General features: G+C 40.8%; 1 protein-coding gene and 1 long non-coding RNA gene across 5 annotated transcripts in view; one reads left to right on the forward strand and one right to left on the reverse strand.

The window, feature by feature from the left end:
• LOC114886584 overlaps window positions 1-20,577 on the reverse strand; it is a 259,298-nt gene extending 238,721 nt beyond the window's left edge. For 2 of the 3 annotated variants that reach the window (XR_003791364.1, XR_003791363.1), the window contains exons 1-2: window positions 19,938-20,159; window positions 12,790-12,840 (exon numbers count right to left, since the gene is read on the reverse strand). This is a non-coding gene — a long non-coding RNA (uncharacterized LOC114886584). Of the gene's footprint in view, window positions 1-12,789; window positions 12,841-19,937; window positions 20,160-20,502 lie in introns of those variants that run through there. The other variant, XR_003791365.1, reaches the window with a different exon arrangement.
• GRM5 (glutamate metabotropic receptor 5) overlaps window positions 1-24,777 on the forward strand; it is a 555,198-nt gene extending 530,421 nt beyond the window's left edge. The window contains exons 9-10 of one of the 2 annotated variants that reach the window (XM_029207228.1): window positions 3,904-3,999; window positions 19,962-24,777. In XM_029207228.1, the coding sequence (XP_029063061.1) occupies window positions 3,904-3,999; window positions 19,962-20,850 (985 nt within the window). In that variant the 3' untranslated portion in view covers window positions 20,851-24,777. The remainder of the gene's footprint in view (window positions 1-3,903; window positions 4,000-19,961) is intronic. The other variant, XM_029207229.1, reaches the window with a different exon arrangement.
• The last annotated feature ends 672 nt before the right edge of the window (window positions 24,778-25,449 follow it).

Genomic DNA, 25,449 nt, shown 5'->3' on the forward strand with positions numbered 1-25,449 from the left:
TCATCTGTATGCTAATGTCTCCCAAGTAAATAATAGTCCCCTAACTTCTGGATTCTTAAACCCATGTGCCTACTGAATTTGTCCAATTGTATGTCCCACCAGCATCTCAAACCCAATATTCCAAAATGAAGCTTTTTATTTCTTCCTCCAAATATACTCCTTCTCCTATATTTTCTTAACTTAGTTAAGTGCACCACCCAAGGCAGTAACTGAGGTAGCATTCTACACTTCTCTCTTAAACTCATCGATAATCCTACTCATTCTACCTCCTAAGTATTTTTGAAACTGTTCTCTCATTTTCCTCCTATTATCACTACCCCAAGGAATTATCTCAACATCTCTCACATGAACTATTACAATAGAATGAGTCGCTCTATCTCTAGTTCCATTCCCTCAAGTCCATAGTATTTTATCTAAATGTCAACTCTGACCACATTTTTTTCTTAGCCTCTCCATCCACACCGTGCATTTTACCTTGTGTTATTTACCCTAGGTTACAGGAAAAAACACCAAGCACTGTTTCCCCGTGTACACCATGCTGTTTGCTCTTGATTTTTCTTCTGCCTGCATACCCATCTTTTCATACTGCATTCCTACTCATCTTTCAAGATTTACCCTGGGATCATATCTCACTGAAGTTTTTCCTGCCGTTCTAGTATGGGTTAGGAGTCCTCCTTGCATCCGTTTCTATAATAAGACTTCTCACGTTGTTTGAAAATTATCTGCTTACATTTCATCCTCCCACTCCAGGCTATGAACTTATCAATGGCATAGAGTTACCCACGTGCTCCTTATCACAGTGCCTTGCACATGGGGTATTCAGTAAATGGTTTGAATGCTGTAAATTAAACATATGTAGTGCATCTATAGGAACCCAAATGAGGGAACACAATGTAAAGTCCTACACTAGCTCCTCCACTAGCCATCCTTATTAACTCTACTACTTATTCGCAAAATGGGGCCTAGAAGAGAAAAGGTAAATAATAAGTCTTCATAGTTTTGTTTCTAAAATTACTGACATTGTTACTTATATGGAAGATGAATGGAAATAAGATGAGCTTTGGAGTCATTTTCTAATACTGGGTTCCCCATTCATAAACCTTGTAAGCTTGGGCTTACGGACCATGATCCTCAAGGCCTGCCTCTTTGGAGTAAGGAAAATAGCACCTACTTTGTAGGGTAGTTTTAAGAATTGAAGATAATATACCAAAAAGAACCTGGAACATTCAATATTCTGTCATCATTATTATTTCTATTATGACCTTGAATATAACCACAAAGCATTTTATTTGAAAACTGAGTTAATATTTGTAAAGCACGTAAAACAGTACCTCAAAAGTAAGTGTGGACATGTGTGCGTAACTGTGTGTATATCTCTGCTTTAGTAAGTGCCTAAAAGATATATGAATTTATTATATAAGAGAAGTAATTTTCACTGATATTTTATTAGCTATAAACTCTGAAAAGCTTTAACTACTTTAATTGACAGTTCTATAGTTCTGCAATAAGCCCAAATGCAAAGAATTCTACACCTGCAGCAGAGATTATAAAAGCATTATTAGCTACTTTAAACAGTACATTATGGTGAATGGAATAATGAATAAGTGAATGAATGAAAATGTGGTTTAAGTATCTGGTAAACATAGTTAAGCTGTAATTATAGTTATAGACAGGAAGAAGTGTCCCATCCCAAAGCAAAGATAAGCTTCCCAATCTGTAAATGACATTTTCACCTTGGATACAAGAACTATTTGAAACTTCTAAATAAGTCTAATGTATCTCTTGCTTTATTGGAATAAGTTGGGATTTGTATTTTTTATTTTGTTTTGTAAAATCTTTTACCAAAAGAGAGTGGGTTATGAGAGAATAAGATGTTTCATAAGCAGGGGCACCTGGCAGAGTGTGTGCATATGTGTGTGTGTGTACATGAGAGAGAGAGAGACAGAGCGACATAGATAGAGACAGAAAGAAGAGCTTTGGGGCATGAACAGTGTAGATGTCCTAAATTAGCTATGAAAAAATTTAAATTAACTGGAAATTAGCCTAACAGAAGATATTCAAAAATACTTTTAAGGAACCCTTTGTAAGGAACCATGAATACTTCTATTATTCTATTAATATTCTTTGAATTTAAGCTCTAGAGCAGCATTCTGGCTATGCAACCCAATTCACAAATAAACACAAAATATTTTCTATTGAAATGTGGAATGTCCTTCGATGACTGGTACTTCAGAAGGGATCCTCTTCCAAGGTGTTTTCTTTGGTGAAATAAAAGCTGCTCAATCTGGTTTGGTCCGATGCTTTACCTTCTCAAAGAAAGTCTTTTAAGTTCTTTTCCTCTCTTCTTTATGGCTTAGACCTAAAGTTACTGTGTACATACTGTCTTCTCCCCTTCCTTCTCCCATGAGACTGTGAGCTCTATGAGGTAGGACCTGAAGATTATTTATCTCTCTATCCCTAGGACAAAGCCCATTGCCCAGAATTTAATAGATGCTCAACTAATGTTTACTGAAGAAGGTAATCCATTTTGCTTGATTTAACGAGCCATTTCACTTTCACTCAAATACTAAATACTTTTCACATCTAAGAAGAGAAAAACGTTATGAGCAAGCCCTTTACCCCGGGACAAATAATGATTTTAATTTTGTTGCCTTTTGTTTTATTTAACATGAATTTTGAGACAGCAGAAAAAGAAAACTTTTTTAAAAAGTGACTATATCAAGAGTAAACAGGCCTTCTGATAGTCACTTTATCACTGCCTGCTGAATAACAGGAACGTGGATGAAGTGGCACCAGATCAGGCTCCAGATTTAGAAGGGAAAATGTAATAAAGATAATAAACCTTAAGAGCCTTGGACGCTTGCAAGCTCTACTGACTATTACTCTCTACTCACTAGCCTTGTGATTTTGGTCAAGTCAGTTAAGTAAGTCTCAGTTTCCTCATTCGGCAAATGGGGATAACGATGCCTCTTTAATTACCCCACAGGCTTAAACTGATGAAATAAAAAGAGAGATTATTTCTGTGAAAGCATGTTGGCTCTGAAAACTGTCATACAAGTATAAGGGTTCATCTTGATGCACCATGTAGCAGACAAATGTTGGAAATCTCTTAACTTATTTTAGATGAAATTTCTAGTACCTTCCAGGTGTGGTGAATTGCTAAGTCTGATATAAAAGCTGTTTAAGCCACTCACCACAATGCAAGCAGCCCAATACTGACTGTCACACTTCAGCTTAATGGTTACGTAAACCTCTCACATCCAAGGAACGTCTCTTTTCTCTTTTGGCATCTCCAGTCTCTAGTATCATGCTCAGACACAGTACCACTCACTGAAGGTTCATTAATGATAAGAATAACTTTTTAAACTAGAAGGCAAACACATTATAATGGCTAAAAGTGTAGGTTCTGAACTTAGATTCCTGTGTCCAAAATCCTTGATCAATCTACTTAATCCTTATAATCTTAGGTTTCTGCTTCAGTAAAATGGATACAATAATAGCAGAGGCTCTGCCACAAGTTGTTGCCAGGACTACATTTGGGTCAAATTCCAGCACCAGGTCTGGCATATGGTAAACACTAAATTCTAATGTACTGATATTCATCTTTTTCTTAGAGGCTATGAATTACATCCTTTTTACCACTGACTATTAAATATGATCAATAGGCAATGTAACAGGGTAGATCACATGTGGCTCAACCAAGGAGTAACAAAATTACCCCCCAGTGTTATCGATATACCATCACAACCATCTATAGCATCACAGGTCAGCCACCGCAGTGAAAGCAGGAGCCCTGTTCAGGCGAGGGGCCACCCTCTGCAGCCCCAGCTCTTCCTCAGCCCGGCCACGGAAGCACACAATCACATCTCTCTGTTTGCTCCTGCCCCTGTTCGTGCTCACCAGGTACAAAGACAGGAGACTGGCCCAGCACAAGTCGGAAATAGAGTGTTTCACCCCCAAAGGGAGTATGGGGAATGGTGGGAGAGCAACAATGAGCAGGTAAGCAAAGTGTGAGTGGCCTGAGGTGGTGTGAACTAAATGTACGCAAGCTACAGGAACAGGTGGCTCCCTGGTCTGGGTCCTCACTCCACCGTGCCTCCCGTGCAGTGTGTCCAACCTGGGCCACCACTGGGTTTCTACGTGCGTTTGATTTGCAAAAACCCACGCCACCCTCGTGTGAAGTGATGGGAGCCTCCTGTCCCGGACGCTGCTGTTCCCCAGGGTTGTGCGCTTTGCATGTCTGAAGCCTTAGCTCACAGTCAGTGTCCCTGTGGGTTTTAAATTACTGGTTACATGCTTCTGTGGAGTTTGCAAAGTGGAAGAGATTGGAGGAAATACACATTTCAGGACGATCCAATTGCTTAACAAAAACAAATGCAAAAGCCTAGGACTGGTTTTGAGGGAAGGACTGCAATGGAGGGGAGACTCCAGCCCTAATCCCACAAGCCTGGGAATTCATCTGACTTACTTTGAATGCAATGTCATCTCACAGCCAAGGGCAAATGCCAGGCCAAACAAGTGAACTGTAGAGGCCAGAGGCTTTTCGTGAACTGAAATCAGGAAAGCTAGTCCTCCTCTAGCTACCGTAGCTTTGCAGCTCCCTTCCTTCTCTGTGTTTGGTGGTGAACACACCCTGTCGCTGCGCTGTGCATGTTCCGTCATACCAGGCCCTCCCAACCAAGCTGTGCCCAGGAAACTGGGGTAGCTGGAACTATAAGCATCGACTAAGCTTTGTTTGCATGAAATAAACGTGCTTTATTGCATGGCACTGGGTTTCAAGAAAAGGGCTCTGGAGATAAAGAAGGCTGGAAGAGCCCTGAGTTGGGAAATTGTCCCCCATGAACTAACTCCCCACCCCTAATTTGTTGTGGCTTTTCCCAATCCATCAGTGGTACTGAAGTGTGGGAGGGAAGCTCTCGCAAATCAGCCTGGATTAAAGGAAAGGGGAAGTGCAGAAGATACAGTGTGTACATATGTGTGCCCATGTGCTGAGAGCAGAGCTTGAGATCCCGCTGCAGAGCAAGAAGAGAATCTAATCCCGTGAACTTTCACCTCCAAACGTTGTTCGATTCCGCAGTAGTGGGTGCCTTCTGGTTTTCAAAATAATGTCTAACTTTCTACAAGGACACTGCACAACTTCTGGGGGCCGTTCACATCACAGTCTGTGAAAATGATGCCCTGAACTGTGCAGTGTACAGCCTGAGCCATCATTCACAGCAGCCCTGGCCAAGAGCTTGGCTGACTTCGTTCACAGCTCCCAGTAACAAGGCAGTGAGAGCACGTGTACACGTGCAGGCACATATGTGTGCACACTGGTGTATCTGATAGTCTTATGCCCACAATCCCTTTATACAGCTTTCTTTGGATCTCAGTGTGTCTGGAAGATAAACCTCAGTGGATCATTTTGTGGCGGGTAACTCAACAGACTGCTACTGGGGCTCCTAGTTTCCTTCTATTCAGATATGACTAAGTGGCACAATTCCTCTACTTGAAAATCATTCAGACAGCATCAGAGTCGACAGGACATGGTGAAAATGACTGCATCAAATGAGCGCAGGGGCTCTGTCCAAAGTGACTTGTAATTTGAGGCACTGTCTCGGACTGGAGTTCCCAAACGTAGCAAACTTGGCTGCCTATCAAACATCCTAAGGCAAAGTCTTGGTCAGCACAACCTAGGAATCTGTAGTGTAACAAGTTTCCAAAGTCATTCAGATTTAGTCAGTCCATAAACCGATATTCTGAAATAATCCACTTGTGTAGGAGATGAAGCTATTCATGGCAAACATAAGGTCTCAATTCCGTCATGCGGTATTCTTGAGAGAGTTTAGTCAGTGCTTGACTCTGATCTGATCAGCCTAGCGATTAGATTTGCTCAAGGCTGTCTTGTTTGAGAATGGGGGAGGTGGGGGCGGGGAGGAGGGAGACAGGAGACAGCAAGGGGACCCCAGCTTCCTTGGGTCAGGTCCAGATCTACAAAGGTAGCCACTCAATGTGTCTACACTGTAATGGTCTAAATTTCCCTACAACAGTAAGATACCGTAATTCAGCATTTGTTTGAATATAGCCAAGGTAATGGCAAGGCTTATAGTATATCAGTATAGATATGTCCTGCTAGGCAGAGGGAAACAGTGTATGCTGTAGTTGAGAGAGTTCTGATGGAGCAAACACCTCAGCCTCACAGATAAGCATAGTTAAGTAGAAACAAATGATCTTCCCTTCCTACTTTTTCTTTCCATTTCTTTAACATCAAGTAAAAACTGACAGAGAGAAAGCATATATGGGAGGAGTCCTATTTGTTTATATGAATACACACACAAAATGTTTATCCAAAAGAGATAAGTTTAAAATGAATATTAAGAGAAAGATATTAAGATATCAGAGAGGAGACAACTGCAATGTATACTATTTCTAAATAAGGGGTTAGAGTAGTTAATCCCAATTTGCTTGCTCTGGAATAGAACGGAAGGGCTGGAAAAAGAATAACTGTATGAGACTTTCATAGATACTTTTAGTACCAGCTGATAAGGCCCTCTTTCTTATCCATTCCCACTCCGCCCCCCAGTTGCTTCCCAGAGTCACAGTCAAGCATCCTATTTACTCTGCAAACATCTGGGCTGATTCTGCAGCCATTACCAAACAACCAGTCCCAGGGAGGGGCCGAGGAAAGCTCCAACAACCACAGAAAACCAGGAGTGTCGCCCGGCATCTCATTTGCCTATGTTTTCTATGATGACACTATAGAATGGACCGGACCCTATGAAGTCATGCCTGGGGAGATTCTTGCAGAGCCACGCTGCCGGCAGGAGAGAAGGAGTTTTACAAGGCGTGCAGTCATAGCACAACAGCATGACCTTATCTGCAACACTGGCAGGGCCTTAGAGACACCCCCTCACATCTCCCCCCTCGACCCCCCACTTGGAAAGGGAAAGGAACACTGTATGTATCCATAACACTCTAGCTTCCTGAAATACTATGTCCCCGTTTTCCCTTTATGTGAACATTCTTTTTCTTTCTGCCTGACTATAGCATAACTTGTCACCTTTTCATATTTTCACGGTGGACAGTCTAGGTGTGTTTCAGAGCAGTCTTCCTGATTGCAGGAGAAGTGAAAGAGAGTCCTAAACAGGGAGGTGCTCTAAGAACCAGAAATTCTCTAAGCACTGTTACGTGGGAGTTCATACGGAGATGGTCTGCTCTCGGGATTGGCTAAATCCTCAACAATGAATGTTACTATTGCCTGTCTCAGCAGGGGGATTCCACCTCAGTGCTCCCTGGCATCTGCATTCTGATGTGCTCATGTTACACCCCATGAAGGAGAGGCAGAGATATTGAGTCTCCCAGTCTCTCTTTGAGAAAGGGCCCCCTTAATCAAATGATACAGATCTAAAGCCCCCATTCAGTGCCTGAAGGAAGGAGGGTGGTAGGGAGTTATTTTTACTGTTGCTACATCATGATATCAATTATGTGAAAGATCAACCCCTAGTCAGTTGAGTAACTGATTTTCACCTAGTAGATGCAGCATCTAATTTTAGTGGGTATAACTGTTCAATAACACCTTAGGGAATCTAGTAACAGCAATGTAATAATAGTCATTATTAAATGAGTAAGGAACTCAGATTTGAAAGTAACCCCAAAATGTGATATCTGTGTTAGGATTTTTTTGCCTCTTATTCCTTCAATTATTTCTTCCTCCATGTAATGATCATTTACTAAGCACCTACTATAAGCCGAGCACTGCCAAGACTCTGGAGATAAATGGATGACCAAGTCAAGACTAATGCCCTTGAAAATCAATTGTCTATCGGGAAACAGAGCCAGAAAAACAGATCACTGCAGTGCAATATGGAACCCCTCTTCCATAGAACAATTATTTATCATATTAACTCCTCATTTAATATCATAAACAATAACCAATGCCAGTGCAAATAGAATTAAGAGTAATAGAAACTAAATAATAATAAAACAAACCTGAATCGAGTGTTCAGAAACAGCTAGGCACACAGTTATATACAATTCAGAGTCCATAAAATGCTCAATCTAAAGACAGAGTGGCAGATCGGATAAAAATACAAGAGCCTACAATATGCTACCTACAAGAGACCCACTTCAGGGCAAAGGACACACACAGATTGAAAGCAAAGAGATGGAAAAAAGACATTTCATGCAAACAGAAATGACAAAAAAGCAGGGTCCCAACACTCGTATCAGACAAAATAGACCTTAAAACAAAGGCCATAAAGAAAGATAAAGAAGGACACTGTATAATGATAAAAATTCAGAGTCCACGGAAGAGAAAGAGGCTGCCTTTGCAGCACAGCAGAGGCCAGCTGGGTGCTGAGCCATAGGCTAGGATGGCTGCAGTAGTCTTCTCTTCACTCCTCCCCAAAGTCAACTTCAAATTAATGTTATAACTTATATTTAGAGATGTTCTAAAACGAGTAAGACTAATAATAACAATTGCTTCCATTACTGTAATTACTATGCATCAGATACTGGGGTAGTCCCTTCACAAATGTTATACATTAAGTTCTCACAAGAACATTATAAGCAAGATATTTTTCCTTTCCATGGCATATATGAGATCACACAGTATTTGTCTTTATCTGCCTTATTTAACTTAATATAATGCCCTCAAGTTTCATTCACGTTGTCACAAATGGCAGGATTTCCTTCTGTTTCAAGGCTGAATAATATTTTCTTTATGCACATTTTCTTTATCCATTTGTCCATCAATGGACTCAGGTTGCTTCCGTATCTTGGCTATTGTAAATAATGCTGCAACGAACATTAGGGTACAGATATCTTTTCAAGATATTGATTTCATTTCTTTGGATAAATACCCAGCGTTGGAATTGCTGGGTTCACATGGCAGTGTGATTTTTAACTTTTTGAGGAACCTCCAAACTGTCTTCCACAGTGGCTGCACCAATTTATATTCCCACCAAAGTGTGCAAGGGTCCCCTTTTCTCCACATCCTTGCAAACGCTTGTTATTTCTTCTCTTTTTGATAAGAGCCATTCTAACAGGTCTGACGTGATATCTCATTGGGGTTTGGATGCGCATTTCCCTGATGATTAGTGACGTTGAGCACCTTTCCATGTACCCGATGGCCATCTGTATGTCTTCTTTGGAAAAATGTCTCTTCAGAAGCGACACATTTTCTTTATCCATTTATCCACCAATGGACATTCAGGTTGTTAGGCTACTATGAATAATATAGCAATGAACATGGGGGTGCTAATACCTCTTTTGAGATCCTGATTTCAATTTTTTTGATATATACCCAGCAGTGGGATTGCTGGATCAGGTGGCAGTCTGTTTTCAATTTTTAAGGAACTTCCATACTGTTTTCCACAGATGTTGCAACATTTTGCATTTTGCACAAGGGTTCCAATTTCTCCACATCCTCACCAACACTTGTTATCCTTTGTGAGTTTTTTTGATTAATAGTTATCCTAACAGGTGTGAAGTGATAATACTGTAATGTACACTAAAAAATTTAAGAGGGTAGGTCTCATTTTAAGTGTCCTTACCATAATACAAGGAAGGAAGGGAAGAAGGAAGGAGGGAGGGAGGAAAGGAATGAAAAGATACATCATGAGGCACGTGAAGCAACCCAAAGGGAACGGAACTGGAATTGACTTAGTGCCTCACACCTGTGGCATGGCCCATTTTATGCAATAAGCAAAAATAATCCAAAAAATTGCTTTCTTAAATGAGGAGCTTTGTATACGTAATAAGCATGTTAGTGGTAGATGTCCAACCAGGATTCAAGCCTCGAATCCAGAGTACTCTTCATACATCAGATTTAAGTTACACGCATTAGCTGAGGTGCTTTAACTAAGGTCAAAAGGAATATTTTGTCTAAACAGAAATCATTTTTTCAGCAACCACTGTAGAATTCCGGGGACATTCTCTTATCCTACAGTCCCTCAGGAGTCATTTCTGCAATGTTCAGGTGAATGTTGACACAGAACTTTGGAATTTATTATCAGGTCATTTTATGGACACAAACTTGGGTGTTGGCATTTCCCTTGCTGCTCCACAAAGGTACGTCTTGTCAGCCCTTTGGTTCAGTGTGTATCTTGGCCCTCAGCACAGAGACAATATTGCGTGGCGGCAGTGATCTGGATTTAGGGTCATATTTGAGGCACTGTTCTGCCTTTTGAGTTAGACAACTTAGTTAAGTTCCATAAACCTCAGTTTTTGCATCTATAATACAGGTTAATAATACCTGCCTATACCAAGCACTCAAGGTGAAAGAATTTACCTCATTTGCCTGACACTCCCAGCCCACCTACTCTGCATCAGGTACCATATTAAACACAGGAGATGCATGTAGTTGCTGCCCTTGGAGTGTTCCAAGTTTTGTGCAGGAACATACCTATAAATACGTCATTAGAAGTGCTATGTCAAACAGCTGTTGTGAAAGTCAAATATAATAATACAGATGAAAACACCTTGCGGAGTAGAAAGTTCTATTCAAACGGGAGTTACTATCATTCCAAGAATCTCCTTTGCCATCAATCCCAATCCCATGTTTTATTCAAGGTTTAAATCAAGCTGGATTCTTCCTGGAAGCTTCAGCCCACAGGCACGAAACAGCTGTGTCTTCTTTTTTTTTCTTAAATTTATGTATATTTTTATTTTTTTTTGGCTGTGTTGGGTCTTCGTTTCTGTGCGAGGGCTTTCTCTAGTTGTGGCAAGCGGGGGCCACTCTTCATCGCAGTGCGCGGGCCTCTCACTATCGCGGCCTCTCGTTGCGAAGCACAGGCTCCAGACACGCAGGCTCAGTAGTTGTGGCTCACGGGCCCAGTTGCTCCGCGGCATGTGGGATCTTCCCGGACCAGGGCTCGAACCCGTGTTCCCTGATTGGCAGGCAGATTCTTAACCACTGCGCCACCAGGGAAGCCCAGCTGTGTCTTCTTTTGTTCTTTCTTTACTCACTTGCAATCTGGGCATTATAGTGATGGCTGGGGAAAAAAAATCATTTCCTGTTTTGGAAAAGAAAATCTTCTAATCTTAGTTGAAGCACCTCAACTAAACCTAGAACTTATATCTCAGTACGAGGAGTTTAGTTTTGAGTCTGGCTTACTGAATTATGGATCGAAAGAAATAGCTTACTTTGAGAAAGAAAACTCTGTGATGATCCAGCAAACTGCCTCTGCTTGGCACACGCTCCTGCATGCCCTTCGTTAGATGCTTCCTCTTTATAAGAACTTGGGGGAAGTAGCAGCAATCCTAGACCATCAGGCACTTTAATAACCCACCCTGATTGGCCATGGAACATTCTGAAAAGGCCTCCGCTGCTGTTAGACCAAAGGTAAGTTAAAATAGGGCTGAATGGTTCTCCTCCCGCTAGGATTTTATTAGGGACTAAATGCCTACAAAGAGATGTCCTCTGAGGGAATTATCTTAGAAGCATGCAGCCACTACTCCTGCTCCAGCTACTTAAAAGAGAGGCGAAAGTCCACCACGGGGTTGTTAGAAGGGTTTCACAGGGTTAAACACATGGAATTAGTTTCTTTGCCGTATATGCGAGATGTATATTAACTGGATCTTGTTTATCCATGTTATTTTAACATTCCCCAGGCTTTAAGACCTCGGTAAGCTCACTTTATTTGCAAATCCTTCCCTGAAACTTCTTTCCCCCGTGAGCAACCCTTTCTCTGAATTCCTCTAATACCAACAAGAAAAACCCAAAGCACAAGGACAAATGTCTTTTTTTCACAATGGTTTTCATATCAATATGTTCCTTTCCATCCTCATTTTGGCCACAACTGTTAGCATCTTACACTGTATCCCTGCACTATTAAAACAAGCTCTTAAATCTGCTCTGGGTACCACTATTGCTTGTGTCAAATCTTCTTGGTTCCTCATTGCCTGAAGGACTAATTAACTAAAATATTAATTAGGCTTGAACGTCTTCCTGAAGTAGGACCAGGACTGGGGCCAGACAAGGAATAAGGTCAATGGATGAAGCTGTAGTGAAGGTTTAAAGAAGATTACGGCATATATGGTTCCTGAGTTCAACTGTTTTTGTTGAGCTCGAGAAAGATGATCAAATCCATAAAATATTAAATAACAACAGAGAATTCTTACAGTTGAAGAATAACAAAGTGATGGGTACTTCTTGATATATTCATTTATTGATTGATCAAGCATGTAGATGACATATGCATCTAATAATCAGAGCATCTTTCTGGTCTAACATATTAGAGCACCCATTTATGCCAGACACTAATAAGAAGTCCAAGGCTGATTACTAATGAGTTATTAAGATAGCAAAAGAAAGTATTGGGTTGGCCAAAAAGTTCGTCCGGGTTTTCCTGTGCGATGTTTCGGAAAACCTGAACGAACTTTTTGGCCAATCCAATAGAAGAAAGAAGACTCTTGTAGGTCATGGGTGGCCAGGAAGAATTTTTACAGCAGACAAAAAAGTCTAAACTCTACCTTCTGATGCCTTAACTTCTTACTCTATACCTACACAGTCACACTGGACTACTGGTTATTTCCTGGAAAATTCTTTGTGGATTCCTGGACTTCTGTCACTGCTATCCTTCCTGGAAAGCAATGCTTAGCACTCTTTTTTTGGATTTTGCCATAACCTACTAATCATTCAAGGCCTAGGTGCAATCTGCCTCCTGTAGGCAGGCAACATTCCCTGGCCAACCCCCTCCCACTAGAAATGATTTCTTCTTGTGAAGGTCTGAATCCCTTGTGATCCGTCCCCTCTAAGAGCTCAATGAACTGACTGCTTGTTCCCATGCTCCACCATCCCTCACTCACCTCATGTTTAGCATCCTTCCTCCTGGCCATCTGCTTCCTCATTTCAAGGTCCTAGGTAAAAGGAAAACAACCTCTATCAGAATACTGTAATTCATATTGTTAGCCTTCTTCTGTAAGTATGTTCTCTTGAAATCAATTACACCCTCTTTGAGGGAAGTCTCTTACATCAGTAACTCTCAGCCGCAATACCAAAAAGCACCGATGAATCAAAATCATTGGCAAAGGTACCACAGATCACTTACTACCAATGTTAGATGAAATACCAAAATTTTCAAAATAGTGCAGATTTAAGATTATCCCTGAAATTACACCACTCTCATTTACTGGTATTCCAAAATAAGTCAGAGAGAAAATAAGTGTGCTACACACAGGACAACTGTCTTCTGTTGAATCACAACATGAAAAAAAAAGGCTGAAACTGCCTTATAATATTAATGTATATGGCTGTAAGCTTCAAGGGCCTTCATCATCAAGGCATCCAGTCATCATCCTTGACAAATATAGGTGCTCAATCAACCTGTGCTATTTGAGTTAGCAACCAAAGGGAGATGCAGGGTGTTTTCTTGAGACTGCAAAATATATTGCAGTGTCAAGATTAAGAAGTAAAGCAGGGCTTCCCTGGTGGCACAGTGGTTGGGAGTCCGCCTGCCGATGCAGGGGACACGGGTTCGTGCCCCGGTCCGGGAAGATCCCACATGCCGCGGAGCGGCTGGGTCCGTGAGCCATGCCCGCTGGGCCTGCGCGTCCGGAACCTGTGCTCCGCAGTGGGAGAGGCCAGAACAGTGAGAGGCCCACGTACCGCAAAAAGGAAAAAAAAAAAAAAAATAAGAAGTAAAGCAATACAGGGTGAGTAAGAGAGAATATAAATCAAATTACTACTAACTTATCTACTTAAACACACATACCATCACAGGTAACATCTGAGGCTCTCTGCCATGGAATAAGGAGAGCTCACTTCAAAAAACAAATATGGACAGTGTACTGTCATGGAAAATGGAATTGAAAATCATGACATGGTATTAGTCCCCCCTTTGTCATTTTCTGTGTAACCCTGGGTAAATCACCTATTCTGAGTCTCGGTGTTCTCATTTTTGGAAGGAGGATAAACACTTTGATCCTATCAACATCTGATAATCAGCGTTCCTAAAAGTGCTTTATAAAGCACTATGAAAACAGGTGGTATTGCTTTGATTATTATGCCTCTATCAGGTAATTTAGTCCTTGACTTCATTTCCATTTACCCAAGTGTTTTTCTCTATATGGGCATCTCTAATGCATGCATCATCCTGGCCATTTAAATTGTTTTTGACAGCAGAATAGCTATTTACATCCATTTATGCTATAACTGGGTAAATTTATATAGATGATTCTGCCATTTTCTTATATATTACGGTGTGTTTTTCAGTGTAATTGTCAAAATCAAGATGTCAGGTTTTAGGCAAGGCTCAGAAAGAAATTCTCCCACCGAATTTAGAATGTCTGAATGTAAACAACATCAGATTCCTCAGTATTTTTTAAAACTATATTTCCATATTTTGTAGTTCAAAACAAATTACTGAAAGCAAAATAGACTGATTTATAAAAGTTTAAGATAAAGCAGAAACTAACACACCCCTGTGAAACAATTATACTCCAATAAAGATGTTAAAAAAATTTTAAAAATTGAAAATAAAAGTTTAAGAAAATGTGCAGAAAATGGAACTGCAATTGCAAATTTTCTGCTTATAATATTCCTTACTTCATAAAATTATTTTATTGACCTAATACTGTCTGATGTCATTCCAAACACATATTTGCTAATGATGTTACAAGGTTTTTGTATTTTTTAAATACATTTTTGTATTAGGAAGCTCATAACCTTACTGTACCTCTCTTCTGGCTACCCCTTAACTCAAAATCACAAAAAAGAGAGAGGTTTAGTAATGAAGATAATTTTTTCATAAAAATAATTTTTTGATTTTCAGAGGATACATTTGATTTTTCTTATGCCCTGAAACTATGCAACTTAGGAAAGTATTAATAAACAATGTAATGTAATAAAAGGAGGATAAGGGCCTAGTTTTTTTTTTTAATTCAGTGAAATATTCTGAGAATCTTAATTGCTTATATGCCATTAATAAAACCCTAAACGAGTACTGAGGGAAAAAAATCACACAGATCATTCAACAGCCATTTAACATGAACACAAAAATTCTAAATCCCTAGAGTTTTTTGACAGTCAAACTCTCTCTTTACTAACATTTGCTTCCTAACGATGGTGCGCCATGGCAGTATGCTCTAATGCCTGCAGGTTTTGGGGGTGAGTAGAGAAATTGGGAGAGGTCATTGAGCTGACATTTGGAGCCTGCTTGAAATGAATAAGTTAGTTAAGTGTCCCACATGGAAGAGAAGAGGGAGAACAAACTTCTGAGAATAAAGGTAGAAGGTGTCATTTTGGCAAACCCAAAATCTAAACAAAAAGCAAACAAACAAAAAAGCCTAACCCTCTAATAACCCTCTTTCTTACTGAAAGGCTGAATTTTGTTGTTTTTGTTTTTCCAGAAATAAAGAGCAAATCATCATAAAAATGAGAACACTAGACTACATAGTATTATATATGGCAAAAGGGCTGATTGGTGCCTGCAAAGACCAAGGTTTCTGTGTTGTTTTCTTCTCTTTTGTTTGGCCAGTTTGTCCTCCTTCCCAGATGTAGCAGACCATTGGTTCTCTCTCTCCCTCCAATCTTCTTTCCTCTTCCTCCTTTTCTAATGCCCAAAATATTAGCTGGGGAAGGTGAAGTGCTGTAGACAGGTAAGGAAAAGTTTGTTCCTTTTTCTTACCTCAGGCCCTAGGACAAATGTATAATCCTGATGTTTAAAAAAAAAAAAAAATTATCAGCCTAAATACTAATAAACAACATTTTACCTCCACTGAATGGAAAGTTTGATGGCGATAACCCCTTGCAGAGGTGCTATGCTTTATAAAACACCCTAATGTATATTACTGTTTTGGCTCCTCCCAGAAATCACGTGAGGTCAGAAAGGGTGGTTCACTTCTATTTTTTACCAATAAGCAAAGAGGTTCAAAGGTATTAAATGACTTGCCCAACATCAGTCATGGCCAGATCTTGGAGCCACATTCTGGGTCCCCTACTGGTAACTGCCTCAACAAACTGTCATCACTGAGAAGTTTCACTAAAACAGATATATACGAACTACAAAAAAGAAATCAACACTTCCTTTGTGATTTTCATGATAGATATCAAGATCTGTCTTGTTGTACTTAGTTTCTGAAATACCTTTTCATACAACCTCTTCAGTACACACTGAGTACTAATGATTACAGAGTTATATAAGAAGTAGATGGATCCTCAAGACAAAAGAATTTCATTAATATTGAATGATTTTTAAAACTTAATTCTAACAAAAGTAATTAGTATGAATTTTTAAAAATGGAATGCATTTATCCACTCAAGTATTAGCCAAAAAATATTACTAAGCAGGCAATGCACTGGGTATTGTGGATATAACAGGAAATGAAGAACCTTCTGTCTCTGCCTTCAAAACACTCCATCCAGCAGATGAGATGGACATACAACAAAGAGTTATTCAGTGCCTATGGCAGGGACAATGGGAATCTAACCCAGTCAGGAGCGGGGTCAGGAAAGCTTCCTTCAAGAAAAAGCAATTAAGGAAAAGTCAAAAAAGAAAAAAAAAAAAAAAGATAGGAAGTACTTAGGTAAAAAAGAAGGAAAAGGCAGAGGAGGCAGCTCAATGAAAGATCAGGAAGAAGTAAACTTTGGAAGTGGAATAATGTTAAATTTAGTGGAGGAGAGGTGATCACCCAAGGTGACAGCATAGGGTGAGAAAAGACACGCCGCAGAAAAAAACCCCTGTAACTCCAAAGCTGGGTACAATCGGTCAGGGTAAGAAGGAACAACCAGAAGTATGTTATGGCCTTACCATAAATACTTACTTTGCACTGAATTCTCTGTTCCTCAACCAGAGCTCAAAACAGCCTTGGGTACAGTCGGCCCTTCGTATCCCCTGGGTATCAATTCCAGGAGCCCCAGCAGAGACCAAAGGCCAAGCTGCTCAAATCCCTTACCTAAACGGTCCTCAATGGATACAGTCGGTCCTCAGTATCCTCAGGTTTCGCATCCGCAGATTCAACCAACATTAGACCTGACTGCTTTGAGTTGCATCCGCAGATGCGAAACCGCAGAGGGCCGACTGTACTATATTATTTTTGTTTCTTGAAACTTAGTATTCACACAGAATGCAAAAAATAACATCTTCGATACCTCCTCCTTACCGGAACCTTTCACTTTCATTGTCTCATTTCATCTCCTCACAACAATCTTCACCAAATGATATACTATCTGCTTTTTTTCCTGAGGCTTAAGGAGATTATTATTTTCCAAACATCTAGAATGGCAGATCCAGAATTAGAATACAGATTTTAGGATCCTTCGTCCATTGCACTTTCCATACACCACACAACAGCCCTGTTGCCTTAAGAATCCTATTCATCCATCAAATGCTCATTAAGATCTCGCTGTGTGCCAGTGAACAAGGTAGATAAGGTCCCTGTCTTCATAGAAACTACATTCTATTGATAAACAGATTAACGTCTCTTGTAGGTCAGTTTTTTCTTAAGAATCTCCATTTGCTTTGGAGAAAAAAATATTCCATGACCCAAGAAATGAAATGAAGTGCTCAGATTTGGACTCCATGTCTCTGGTGTGTCCTGTGTCCATTTCCTTTGTTATTCAGATTGTCTGGTACACTCTCTCCCAAGTGGCCACAGATCCTGTGACACTGTGAGCAAAGACATGGCCAGGAAAGATGGCAGTACTTTGTACAGATTGCTTGGTTAGGACAGTTTCCTTCTCCCACATTGAAAACCCAAAGGTTTTTCAATCTGCTCTCATGTTTGGGAGCCCGGCTACATGTGATTCCAATGACTGTCACTGTTAAAGTTATGTTCCGTCAAAACCTCTCTGTGCTGGGAGCAAAAACTTTCCTAGAGCTTGGTAGAATGAATCCAGTTATACTTCTAGTTTCTAGCCCATGCTTTGTGTCAAAAGTGGCCTCAGCTACCTGAAAAACTAATTGTCCCTCCGGACATGTCTGTTTCTTATCTTGCCAGTAGGAGAGAAATGGGGTTGTTGGCAACCATCCTCCCAATCAAATCCCATAAATCATCTGTCCCATTTCTTCTGTGCCATGTTCCAGAAGTTAGTGGACACTTGGGAAAAAGAAAAGTAATGCACTGAAAACATAAAGGGTGGCAGGTCAGGTTAATGCAAAAACATAAAAACAAACCCTGAAACTCTCTGGGAAGGAAGTTAACAGGTTGGCAGGGTCCCTTCTGCTGTGCTGGGAATGCACAGCAACCTCCAAACCTGGAAATAATTTGTTCATTATTTGCAGGAAAAGGGGTGAGGGTGGAGGATATTTCACATTCAAGAATTCTGAAGGACACCAGGTTGCAATACACTGGGTATATTAAATGGAATGAGATTTCAGTGCAAGGAGCAGAGAAAGGAAGACCACAAAGTGGAAAGGGACAGATGAAGACATGGGGAGCAGTGTGGGAAAGAGGCAGGAAGCGTGTTGTTATAGGAGCTGCAGAAACAGTGGTCCCTTATCAAGGGAGTGGACGTCTCAAGCAAAAGAGAATCTCGAAGTTGCAGTTGGCAGTCCCAAGGCACGTGGGCTCCAAACACAATTCAGTCCCTTGTCTGATAAAGGCAGGTCAGCCCTCCAGCAAGGAGGCCAAGGGAGCAATGGGAACCCAGGGAGAAAGGATAACTTCTTGTTAGAACTTCTCAGTTTGTGAAACACCTGCTGCAGAATCACTTTAGGGAGCAGGCGGCTGAGTGCCTGTAAAATGCATAGATCCGTGGAACCCAATCTGGACAATCAGAATCTCCTGGGGTTCACCCGGGTATTTGACAAATACCCCAGGTGAGTCCTATGCACAATTAAGTTTAATAGCCACCAGCTGAGATGATAAAATTGGGTGGTCAAAGCCTTTGTTCAGAGACTGCCCAAGGCTATCTCTTGGTCACAGCACCTAGAACAGAGCTGTCTGGATGTAGCAGAGCCCCTAGTTACAGAGATCTTGTATTCCTTTGTGGGAAATCACACCAGGATCTCTCCATATAAGATCCCTGAAGGTCAGAGCATATCACCTGACCATAGGTGAGGCTCTCGATAGTTTGTGGTTCCAGGTAAGGAAGGCACAGTCAGGCTCTGAGGCTGAGGCATCAGCCTCATTAGATTCTTTCTTCACCAGAGCAGATTTCAGTTCCCAGAGTAGAGACGAAAAAGGACTACTTGGGAAAAAGAAGAGGGAGAAAGGTCCTAAGAAACCATGTCAGTCAGACAACACTCATCGAGACCCTAATTCGAAACTATAAGCTAGGTGCCAAAGGCAATAACACTGCATGCTCCCTCACAGAATTGTTATTCAAGTTTTAGGCCTTAAAATAAATGCGTGAGGAAATTTCTACCAAGTAGAAGAGTTCTAATTAATTACAAATTAGTGTATGTGTTCTCTGAATTTGTATCTTCCACCAGATACGCCAGACTAAGTACAAACATGTTCAAAGTCAGGAGTTCTTACAGAAATCCCTAGTTAAATGCACCAACCATGGGCGTGCAGAATAAAAACTGAATTGGAACCACTGTCTGCTTCCTGGTAACCCCTGACTCCTACCCCTTCCCTGCCCTCCGATCACTGGGTTGAGCTGAGGTCCTAGTTCTGTTTCCTTTCAGAGGCTGCCCACTTTGGGAAGCCCGTGCCCTGTCACCGGAACGTCTGCACACAACCACAATACTGCAAGCCCTAGCTTCTAGGTCTGCGGCCTAACCAGCTGTTGCACTCACGAGTGGTCTCAGAACTACTGCAGAATCCCCATACACAGCCCTTTATCCACACTAATATCCCCTTTGACACACTCCGTGGTCATGATGAACGGAAGACCAGATACAAGAAAGCAGCCTTTCACTCAAGCAAGCAAAAGCCACGTCCAAGATCTCTTTCCCTGGTGTCCTTTGATGCCCTATTTCCTGAGAAAACAAGAAAAGCCCTCCCCAGTCCGAGTCCCACGGCCGCCCACCACCGGGGAAGCCCTCCCGTCCGGGGCCTCGCGGAGTCACCTCTTGTCTCTCTTCTCTCCGCAGCTCCAATGGAAAATCTGTCACGTGGGCGCAGAACGAGAAGAGTAGCCGGGGGCAGCACCTGTGGCAGCGGCTGTCCATCCACATCAACAAGAAAGAGAACCCCAACCAAACTGCCGTCATCAAGCCCTTCCCCAAGAGCACGGAGAGCCGCGGCCTGTGCGCGGGCGGCGCGGGCAGCGGCGCGGTCGCGGGCGGCGCAGGCGCGGGCGGAGGCGGGCCCGAGCCCCCGGACGCCGGCCCCAAGGCTTTGTACGACGTGGTGGAGGCCGAGGAGCACTTCCCCGCGCCCGCGCGCCCGCGCTCGCCGTCGCCCATCAGCACGCTGAGCCAGCGCGCGGGCTCGGCCGGCCGCACGGACGACGACTTGCCGTCGCTGCACTCGGAGCCCGCGGCGCGCAGCAGCTCGTCTCAGGGCTCGCTCATGGAGCAGATCAGCAGCGTGGTGACCCGCTTCACTGCCAACATCAGCGAGCTCAACTCCATGATGCTATCCACCGCCGCTCCCGGCCCCGGCGCGGGCGCCCCGCTCTGTTCGTCCTACCTGATCCCCAAAGAGATCCAGCTGCCCACCACCATGACCACGTTCGCCGAGATCCAGCCGCTGCCCGCCATTGAGATCACCGGCGGCGCGCAGCCCGCGGCCGCGGCCCCGCCGGCTGGGGGCGCTGCCCGGGAGCCCCCGGCGGCCGGGCCCGAGGCTGCGGCCGGCAAGCCGGACCTCGAGGAGTTGGTGGCTCTCACCCCGCCGTCCCCCTTCAGAGACTCGGTGGACTCGGGGAGTACCACTCCCAACTCGCCAGTGTCCGAGTCGGCCCTCTGTATCCCATCGTCTCCCAAATACGACACACTTATCATAAGAGATTACACTCAGAGCTCCTCGTCCTTGTGAATGTCTTTGGAAACCACGCTGGGTTCCCAAACGGAGCCGAGACCTCCGGTGTTCCCACAGACACAGTCGCCTGATTAAGACCCGAGGTGGAAGACGCCAAGTACACCTGTAATGGAAACAAGAGATTAATAGTGCTATTCAACATCAACCGACGAAGACACCAACTACAAATCTTTTGGCAGATCTTCTTCTAGTGGCCTTAGAAAACATGGGCTTTTAAGAAACACTGCTTCTGTTTTTGAGGGCTGACAAGGAGTCTGTTGAAACAGTTACATACTAAGTGCTTTGCTCTAGGGAAGCAATGAGTGTGAAACAGCGTAACGGAGGGGAAAAGGCATAGTTAATAAGCAACTGTAAAAATATATGTTTTGTTTGTTTACGTTAATTCTTTTCCCAGAAGATTCTTTGATTCACCAAACATGAATGTACATTTTCTAACAAACTCAAAATCTGGGACCAAAACGTCAACTTTTCTCTTCCTCTTTTTTTTTTTTTTTCGTTTTTTCTTTCCTTTAAAGACCTTGGAAAGCAGTACTTGGGCCCAGTATTTACTGAGGCCTTGATGTGAGTGTGTCCCATACACAACACACAACTGTATGAAGAGGGCTGCGCTGATGTATGTAGGGCTTTTACCAGACTTTCCTCTCCAATTTGGTTGTGACATCCTCTTCCAAAAGCCTGCATCTTGGATTCCACCTAGTTATTTCAATTCACCTCCATTAACTAAGAAAACCAGTGGAAGATTTCTTGACTATTTCACCATGTTGCCAATCAATACTGGAGTAGCAAAAAATATTTTCTGGAATACTGTTTTGTAATTCCCTCACTGGGGTGCATTGTGTAGCTGGAAATTCTCTTTATAATAATAATAATTCTTGAGCTCCAGCTTGGCTATCTCTTTCATGAAATGTGGCCACTCCTCATTATGAATGCATTGCCAGCTAAAATATTTAAAGTACGCATTTGGGCTTCTTCATTCCTTTCTTTTGAAAACCTGATGCACAAAGAGCTCCTCTGTTCTTTTCAAGTCCCACCACTGGAAGAATGGTCCATAGACCCAATGAAGACATTGTCATGATTGGAGGGACTGTTCAAAAAATTAACACAATCATAATACACTGGAAATTTTAAACTGTGTCAAGTCGGCGTAGCAGAGATTTAGCTATGCCAGTGAGCAGTGATTTTAACTTTTCTTGGCTGCTTAAACAGGGCAGCTATGAACTATGACAAATGTAGATTTTTCAAAGCAATACAGAAAACTAAAACAGAGGAACCTTAACGAATATAAACCACACAATCTTTCTTAGCCATTCCAAAAAGAGGCAAAGCAATTATTAATATTTTCCTTTTTAAAATAATTATTAATTTTGTGCACTTCATACTGTCACTTTTTAAAAACTGCAGAAAAGAGATTTAAAGTTATAATAGAAATACCTGTGCTTTGATAGGCTCATACAGGTAGAATTCATAGCTCAAGACCTGCATCCACTGTCATCTCTTTCTTCCTCCCATTACAGCTATCCTCAGGTGCCAAATGTTTTTGATTTTTAAATAAGGATAGTAATAAAAGGAGGAGGTGTCCTATAAATTTAAAGTTCAGTTGACCCAGCCTTATACTAAAGATAGCCTTATGAAAAAGATTTGCTATGAGGCAGAAGTATATTTTTAGCAGAGAGAAAGATAAATAAAAACCTTTTTCCTTTAGCTCAATATCCTTATTTTGGTAAGTATTTTTTATCTCACATCTACTTAAAAAAAGGAATTGAGAAATGGAAATATATCCATTAGCGTAATTTATCATTCCCCACTTTTAAAAGTTATAATAAATATACTTCTCCACTTTACTTTCCTGATAACTGTTCTTATATTAAATTATATTAAATCAAATCTCCCAATAGAAAACATTAAAAGCTAACATTAATTTACTAAAATATAAAATTTTTTAAATCAGACCTCCAATGACAATTTAAAAATGGTATCATCAGAGCCCCTCAATCCCAAATATTATAATGACTCTTGAAACAGTGAACCTAGCTAAGTTTTATGGTTTCATTGAAAGCAATGTCTGCCTCTACTTTAAAAACAAATGTAAATATTTTGAGTATTAATATCCCTGGATTCTCATCAAAAGGGTGGCATTCACCTGGGGATTACTGTCTTGATTTAAGTATCAAAACCTTTCTAAGTATGCTGTATCTGAGTTTTAAAATTTTGTTTCATAAAACACTTACGTTGGTTTCCATTGTATTCTTAAGTACAAGTTTCACTGTGTTGACCAATAGAAGAACATTTTTAAAACTTTCTCCATGATCAAATTCCTTTCTAATTTTTTAGTAACATATTTCTTTTAAAAGTACACTACCTTGTGAGAAAATCCGTTAGAAATTAAAATTTAATGCGAATAAATTGCCATCTGATAATTCCATATGAGCTAATAGTCAATTGTAATAAGAAAAATAATTTATTCAATTAGAGGAGAACAAGATGTATTTTTCAGTGTATTTATATAACCCTTTGCCACTTCATTCAATACATTGTATAATATATAATATTATTAGTAATGCATTCTTGGGATCTTTTATTTTGGAATGATGCTAACTCTGTCTCTTTGCCAATTCTAATACCAGGTTCCAAGTAATAAGTCTACAATACAAAGAGAACTGAATATTCATTCTAGGGCTAGGATATGAACTTCACAATTCATTTGAGTACCTATTTTCATTGAATTTCCTTGAAAACAGTCTGTTCCTGGTGCCCAGTGATAATTCAGTCAGGACCAGCATGACTAAAAGGAAGGGGAAAGTACAGTGGAATGCTAAGTTTCAGAAAAGTGACCCTAAAGGACAGTTTGGTCCCAGAATGAAAAAAAGAAGATCTAGTTTGATCAAATTATACGGACTATCTAAGAAGTCCACCCTTCTTCTATTGTGGGAAAGAGTGGTGGCAGCCTGAGAAGACTGTATCTGCATTGGAAAGAACCAGAACCAACTCTCTGGGGTAGGGGTGGGGAGCAGAAAGGGAGTGTGGAAAGGAAAACAGTATGAGATTTGATTGAAGCAAAGAAAAAAAAGAAACCCCCCAATGTGCCAATCCTTGTTGGTAACAGTCTTTCCCAAATTTCTGCTGTTACCAGCAGGTGATCAGGTAGACTAGGCGCTATTTCTGACTGTCCATGAATTGTATAATGGCTCTGCTGCAGTTCTGTGACTTCCAAACCAGGAATTAAACACTTTTTAAGGAAAAAACATTTCCTGTGCTAGTCTCCCGGCAAAATGTACATGTTTTGGAGACTTCAAAGGTATTACCTGAGTTCACATTTAGCCACAGCTTATTAATAACCCTCAAGCTGTCAGAATCTCTATAGTTACCATTTACAATTTTATACTGTGAAAAAATACAGATCAGTGAAAAGCATAAAGACAAGTCGGAATTCACTTTAAAGAGGGTCTGAGGCCTGGCAGATGCTCTACTATCTGTTGAAGAACGAAGCATGTATAAAATAGTTGGCTGAATTTCACTGATCTTCCCAATGTGAACAAATATACTATGTATATTGTGTGTATTTCTAGAATTCAATGGCAGCTGCTGGTGGTGTTGTAATTAGAAATCTATATAGAATATAGATGTTTTAGAGAGATGGTGCCAATCCTAAAAGATTTGTGTGGGCTACAAGTGCTTGTACTTACTTTTTTCTGCACTTTAACTGATTTGGTTTTAAAATGATGTGCACATATCTGTCTTTTTTTCTGTTGTTGCAGCTTGTGCTATTAAAACGATAGAGAATGTTAAATTATTTTGATGTGAATTGCAAATGATTTTTTTCATAAAGTTTAACATTTTTATCAGCATTGTTTTGCTTTGTACTTGTATAAATGTATTTTATTTTAGTATTTTAAAATACACTTGCCTGTTTCTCAGTTGTCTAAATCATGTTAGAGCTGGTGTTTGTGAAGTCAGTTACTTTTTGAAATATATTAAAAAAAGAAACTATGATATGACTTTAAGATTCTTCCCCTTAAATGTTTAGATTGTTGTCTTAATAGCGTTTTCTATGACCCAAAGAGCCATACTATTAATTCATCTTAAATTCTGAATGATCTACACATTCGAGTTATGGGGTTTACAAAGCAGCCTGTGGACAATAGATTAAAATGAAAATATAAACCAACCACAAACCAACCAGAGATGCTGTCCCCAGAGGCACCTATAAATACCTTTTAAGACATAAATAAATAGTTATATTAAAACAAGGAAGCATTAAAACAAGGAATATAAGTTCTTTTTGTGTCTGGAAATACCAATACAAATTATAGGTATAGTTCCACAATTATCTGTGTTGATAGATGTAACATCACAAAAATAATATAGATTATGCACATGTGTGTATATATATGTATGTATGTGTGTGTATATATATATCCGTGTCTGTATATGTATATAAACACACACATCAATATAGATATTTTACTTTGAGTCCATCTGTATATGTTTATATGTGTATGTATGTATGTATGTCTGTGTGTGTATGTGTGGGCATGTCTATATAATTTTGCCAGAAAAAAAAATTACTTGTCAAATCACTTTTTACTTTCATAGATT

Source organism: Monodon monoceros, unplaced genomic scaffold, assembly GCF_005190385.1.
Source record: "Monodon monoceros isolate NGI ecotype Baffin Bay Population unplaced genomic scaffold, NGI_Narwhal_1 Super_Scaffold_7, whole genome shotgun sequence".
Lineage (NCBI taxonomy): Eukaryota > Metazoa > Chordata > Mammalia > Artiodactyla > Monodontidae > Monodon > Monodon monoceros.